The following is a 6,378-nucleotide window of genomic DNA, read 5'->3' as shown; positions in this document are numbered from 1 at the left end:
ACCAACCACCCAGCTAATTATAAATGATACTTCTATATCTACAAGGTGCACTCCATTCATTCTGCCACAACAGGCAAAAAAAGTAGGGAGGAAAAGTTTGTCCTTTCAACCTTCTCAAATAGGGTTAATCTATTTATCTCAAGATTGACCAATTTGCTTGTCAATCTATAAAATCTTGTTTTGCTACTCGTTCCCCATGGTTTGATATTCTCACCTTCAGGTTGGAGTTCTACCCTTTCAATAGCTTGTACAGAACAAAATAGACAACATGCATGAATGTTGACATTGTCTTCTTGTCTTTTAATTAATAAATCACACCAAGCCAACTCCTTAACACAACATGGACTACATTAGACTGTCATTGATGCACCTACAAAGATAGCAAAATGGATGGAAATGCAAAAAAAAAAATTGCAACAGATGGATATTATAATACAGCTCCTAACTCATCATCGGTTGTCAAGCTCCACATTTAGTCAGCCAGGTCTCTGGTTTGTGTGAGCCAGTACAAAACTTTCAAATATCCCACAAATAGATGCTATTGTGGTTGGTGGAGATTGAAAAAACCATTCATCATTGGTGTTGACCCAGCAACATATAAAGCTACTCATCCACAACTCCGCTCAGAGGGGTTGGCCCCCAATCTTACCTGATGATGAACACATCACTTGGATAACCAATATATTATAAGGAAAAGTGTGCAGGCTGCAATGACAGCCGACAGGATGATTGTGTCTTTTGAGCGTTTCCGCTTTATAGCCCCTGCAATGGTCACGTGATGAGTAGTTTCGTGTCAGAACAAGGTCATCTAATTAACAGACAGTTAAGCCAAAGCAAACTGCATCAAACTCCAATGCTTGGAATGCAAAGCACCCACAAAGAAATATGAGGCATACCAAGCACCATGAGCAATGCAGATCTACTCCTCTTTCTTACCCAGTACACCACGAATGACAGGAAACTGGTCGCCAAGGTGCTTTACTTTCCCCTGTATATCGACAAACATGCTCCGCTGAGATGACAAAGCTCCTCTCGTTGACTGTGCCTGACTGATGACCTCATCTAGCTGCAAATACCCCAAGTTACTAACCCTGGTCAATGTCCATCACTTGATTACTCAATAGTTAGCCTCATTTCCTGAACATCAACCAATACTCATCCTCCAAGCCTCACCCATCCAACAGGCAGGGCTTGGACAGGAAGATCCATGCCCAAGCAGCATGATTGGTTGGGGCAGGGGGGTACATCTATAACCCCCTAAAATTAAATTGAGGAATAGTAAAAATTAAATTGAGAAATAGTATATACACTGCAATACCTGGCCAATGTTCCCATGGATAGCTGCTCGCTCTCTTAGCAAACTTGCTCCGGGTGATGAGCTCCCTGATGCCTATGAGGGAGACAAAATGTGAATTATATTGCAATATTGAGATGGAATGGATGAAGCATACAATCATCCAACTAAGGAAAACAAATGCAATTACCTTGTACTCACTAATATCGTTGCGAACAGATGTCAAGAGCTCTGCATGCTCTCGTAATGAGTGTATATTACCTCGGGTCCTTTTAAACTCCTGTACAATTGCAATAACAAGCATCATAAAATGGACACACCTATACAACTACAAACAGCCAATCCACACTTCACCAACACAGGGTGGTTGGTCCGCCAGGCAGTCAGTTTTAAGATGGCTCCTTACCTCTAGATCACTCTGCCCCTCTACACCATGCCTACAGCTGGTCCTTTCCTCTCACAGTTCACTTCTGCAACCTCACCTCTACTCCTTTCCAAACCTGTTCCTCATCGCCCGGGTTATATAGCAGAACGCACCTTGCTACTTCCAATACTGTCAATATTTGACTTGGGTGTACTTCTCTTTTGCACAATTTCCCCATTTACTACTGTTATTTTTGCCTGTCTTGTACCCCTTCATCTTCCCTTTCCATACTTATTTTACATGTTATCAGAGCCACATCTATGCAAGATATATGTATGCGAGATTTTATGTGAGAAACCGAGAACCTGTGAAAACAGCCAACACGAAGCATCTCCCAACCCCAAATTTGGCAAACAATATAGTTTTTAACAGCACAAGAAATAATCGTTGAAAGAACTTCCTATTCATTAGTTTTGATCAAAAAACTAAGGGATTGTTGAAACAATGACTTGATATTAGCCAATGTGCTTCTGAAGCAACTCTATAACCACAGATGCACTTGCATCAGGCCTCAATCATGTCCCATGACTACTGAGGTCATAAACAGGGCAATCCAATGTGTGGCCCACCAGGCTGCGCATAGCATTAGCATAAATATTCTTTTCACCAGGGTAGCCACAACCCCCACAGCTTGGTGCCGTGCATCACCTCTGAAATGTACTACCTTGGAGAGAACAGGTACTTGTGAGGCCTAATTGGCCTGCCAGCAGCACAAATAGGCAAGACTGAGGAGCCCAGCCTGCTTCAGAGCACGCTGACGTAATCACAGCAAAGAACCAACCAAGCACTTGACATATCCATTATGATTCAAATGTGATGATCAAAATATAAAGAAATCAAGTGTGCAGAGTGCAAGAGAATGCATGTTCAATACAATCAAGGCACATCAAGCACACAAGTTTTGGCTACATAGCAGCAATGGCTACGAACCTGAGTGAATTCATGAAGGATATCCCTATGTCGTGCAAGCTTCTGAGTCACCGATGTAGTAGGTGCTGCTTCTGCGGCGCAACGGCTCATGGAGTCATTCACATCAAGCAACCTCTTTAGCAAAGAGTCTATCTCCACTTCCATAGACTTCCAGGAGCCTTCTCCTCCCAAAACATCAGATGCAGAGCCGCTTTCCATGTATCCTGGTAAGAATCATAAATTGCACCCTTTGATTATGGCAAAACTTCGAAAAAATTATTAAAAAGTTTCCTCCAGGGTCCCAAAGATAAAACATTGAGGTTGATTGACTTTCAAAAATGGCTTGAAAGAATTCGCATACGCAGTGTCATACACTTTACAAACACTCGCAAGATCTTTCCACACAAAAAAAAACGGGCACACTACAAAGGACTAGTAAAACAAAAACTTTCTGCAGCTCAAAAGGGAGCCCGTGAGGAGGGCGGGGGAATACTTAATTATCAAAAAGTTTCCTCCAGAGTCTCAGGGATAAAACATTGAGGTTGACTGATTTTCAAAAAAGGCTTGAAAGAATTCACATAGGCAGTGAGTGTCACACACTTTACACACACTTCCAAGATTTTTCCACACAAAAAACTGGCACATGATGAAGGACTAGTAAAACAAAAACTTTCTGCAGCTCAAATTTAAAGTACACAGTTTGCTTGTACTCTCTCAAAGGGAGGCCCACCCAGGGAGAGAGAGGGAGAGAGAGTAACACCTTCAAAAGACTCAGAGGGTCATCGAGACTAATAAGGTAGTTCAATGTATCCATGATGAATCTGAACCATGGAAAAAAGAAAAAAAATAGTCCAAAACTAGCTACATATGCTAAAGTATCCATGTGATGTGACATGATGACAATGAGTGGTCATACACTGATACCATCCCCCTCCAGAATAGAATATTAAGTAGCCATAGCATGTCTCCTCTGTGATGGCAGCTTGCCATGTCGTCAAAGGATATCCTGGATATGCAACTGCCAAGTGGAGGGACAAGGCCTCTGAAATCTGGGGCATATGGATCTCAGAAGACAATAGTGACACTCCGTGTACATGGGGCCAGAGGATCACACATTCGTGTAGGCCGTCATGGAGAGGGTTGTCATGTGCACCTGCTGTACTAGAGTACACTTAGGACTCCATTTTTTATGGCACTGTGCATGTTGTGAGCCCTTGGCCAGGGACATGTCGCCCATCTGCGCCAATTCTTCATGAAAAGATCTAGTTAAGGAAGTATGATGGTAAGATGGATGCCAATATTTTATATTCCTAGTTGCATCAATTTAATGCTTATTTCATTGTTGTGCATCAGAAGGATCAAGAAAAGGTCTTACTTGCATCCATCCATCTTATTGGTGATGCCAACTTATGGTGGGCGAATTGGACCGGTGGTGGCCAGTCACGGATGGTTTTTCCAACGAGGTTGCATATAAGTATCAGAGTTTGAGGCGGCCTTGAAAACTCATTTTCTACCTCCTCAGTATATGGACCGTTTTAAGGACGAGTTCCGGGGACTCGCATAGAATTCCTAGTCCTTTCTCACATTTTTTAATAGGGTCATCCAATTAGGTCTATAGTTGCAAAAGAACAATAAGGAACGCTTAGGCACTTTCTTGTACGGTTTAGACCAGCCGTGGAATGTCCGGTGCTTTGCGTCCTCTATGCAGATGGCTCAGAACATGGAGATGAAGCACAACCATGGCACTGCATCCTGCTTTAAGGTCTTGCATCCCACCTCTTGTTGGTGCCATGTTTGTGCTTGTCTGCTTCTTCCTCCCATCAGCACAGTTGCTCATCTTTCCGCCTCCACTTGGCTTGCGTTCTTCTTGTTGTCGTCCCTGAACTCGGCTTTAATCTCTTCAACTCTCTGCCGATGGTAGGCGTCTATCTCTTCACTTTTCCAGTTGTATCTCTTTATTAGGGTGAGGTTTTGATCAAGGGAATAGCCAAAAGAGGCCATTAACTACTTAGGTTAGACCTAGCCTAAGACTTTTGTTGATCCTGTCTACATGCAAAAATGGCTGAAAATGCAAAACTGCAAACCCTAATTTGGTTTTTTGACTTTGCACAATGAAGCTAGGGCTGAAAACACTGTTTGCAAGGACTGACATGATGCAAAACAGGGAAACCCTAATACCCTAAAATGCAAACCTTCTTCTGTGCATTGATGGAAAACGTTGATTTGGAGGTGTACTTGGCTGGTCCAAATGTCATGGTTGTATGCCCTTGGTCTCGGCTCTACATCCCTTGTCTCTAAATGCTTACAAATGGCCCCTGACCTTCCTTTTTACAGGGATTGTGACAGCAAATCATATTCAGGTCAGCCAGCCCTTTGTATTCATATTGTGCCCAATACTTGTCCCAACCATTGGTGCACATCTTGGGCACATAAAGGCCTGCCAAAACTACTCTAAACTGCCCATATACAGCCTCACTTTGCCTAAAGGGTGGCTGCAAGGAATAATCATATCTACATGGCACCAAAATAAGGCGTGCACCAGACATCCAAGGACCCACTTGTACTCCACCGGCAAAAGTTTGACTATACTGGAAAGGCAAAATGAGCCTAGGTACCACCACTACAGTTTGCAATAACCACACATGCAAACTCTCTTTCTTTGTAGGACAGAGCCACTGCCACAATATGCAAGTTCCACAGCCGCTACCATCCTCATCGTTTGAGATGTGAGAAGGGGCATGTGAGACCAGGTAATTACATAATAGACGACTTGAGAACATGAAGGGGGTACACTCCATACCCGCACAACAGACTATGCAACATGCTTCTTTGAAATGCTCACTACATGAACATTGAGCAATAGGTTCCCAAAGCCTATGGATCAAGCACAGGCTTAATACCTAGATTGGGCAAAGAATAAATCCCTAATTTTCCTAGATTAAGCAAATAGTAATTACATGATTTTCCAAAATCTTATCAATTTCTTGGCACATGTACATGGAGGGAAGATTAAGCAAAGGGGTTAGGGCTGATTAACCGGTCCAGCAAGTGATAAATTAAGCAAAGGTTTAGTGCTTAGTTCTATTTGATAACCATGAGCAAGAGTAGGGAGAAGAAACTGACCACCATGGGCGAGCATGCCCCCTAGCTTTGCATAGGAGGAGAGCTTGAGGTCAAGGTCCCCTTCTAGTTTGCGTGCTTCTCTGCGCAGCTCCTCCCACCCTGTATCCAGTTCTTCCATTGTTATCAGCTCCACTCCACCCTGAAGCAAAGCGTTAACCTTTCAAAACAATCTGTAGCACACGGATCTGTTGTAAACTTTGAAGCACAACCTCGCCGATCAAAGGCTTGATAAATGCACGACCATAATAACAACTAATACAAGTAATTACTGGAATGCAATCTATGAAAATAAACTCAAAATTTTGACCCTAATAAAACTATGGAGATAAAAATGTGGGCGCTTTAACTCAAAACCAAGACTAAGCTAAACAAATGATTCCATTTTACTCCCTTCTCTCTCCGTGTTTGCGAGAAGGTGGAGTATATCCATCGGCTCACAAGAGAGTACCCTCGCCACCACGCAACTCGATGGCATCAAACCTGGGTCCTCGCAATGGGACCCAACCGTTCTACCAACTCGCCTACACGTGCGTGGGCTCCTCCCTTCTCTCGAACTCGAACTTTCATTTTGGTTTTTTATTTTTAGCCTCTTGCCCTCCAATGTTGCCCCCCCCCCCCCCCCCCCCCC

At 43.3% G+C, this 6,378-nt stretch overlaps 1 protein-coding gene across 1 annotated transcript; it reads right to left on the bottom strand.

The window, feature by feature from the left end:
• Positions 1 to 391: 391 nt before the first annotated feature.
• LOC147623236 (Golgi SNAP receptor complex member 1-2-like) lies at positions 392 to 6,156 on the bottom strand. The gene is made up of 6 exons (XM_086821322.1): positions 5,751 to 6,156; positions 2,649 to 2,851; positions 1,485 to 1,574; positions 1,319 to 1,390; positions 937 to 1,066; positions 392 to 762 (listed from the first exon to the last, which is right to left on the bottom strand). The coding sequence occupies exons 1-6, from the start codon at positions 5,866 to 5,868 to the stop codon at positions 665 to 667; spliced, it is 711 nt and encodes a 236-aa protein (XP_086677448.1). The 5' UTR covers positions 5,869 to 6,156; the 3' UTR covers positions 392 to 664.
• Between the last annotated feature and the right edge of the window lie 222 nt (positions 6,157 to 6,378).

This window comes from Cibotium barometz, chromosome 27 (genome assembly GCF_041138505.1).
Source record: "Cibotium barometz isolate CiBa-2024 chromosome 27, ASM4113850v1, whole genome shotgun sequence".
Classification (NCBI taxonomy): Eukaryota; Viridiplantae; Streptophyta; class Polypodiopsida; order Cyatheales; family Cibotiaceae; genus Cibotium; species Cibotium barometz.
The sequence above is the reverse complement of the archived record's forward strand: the minus strand, read 5'-3'. Positions and strand labels throughout refer to the sequence as shown.

Bases quoted from the DNA above. Each gene is read 5' to 3' on its own strand.
- LOC147623236 (XM_086821322.1), bottom strand. From the start codon at position 5,868: ATGGAAGAACTGGATACAGGGTGGGAGGAGCTGCGCAGAGAAGCACGC. The intron at 1,575-2,648 runs GTTCGTAGCCAT...GCAATTGTACAG, and splicing joins TCCTTCATGAATTCACTCAG to GAGTTTAAAAGGACCCGAGG. The intron at 763-936 runs GTAAGAAAGAGG...TGACCATTGCAG, and splicing joins TGTCATTCGTGGTGTACTGG to GGGCTATAAAGCGGAAACGC.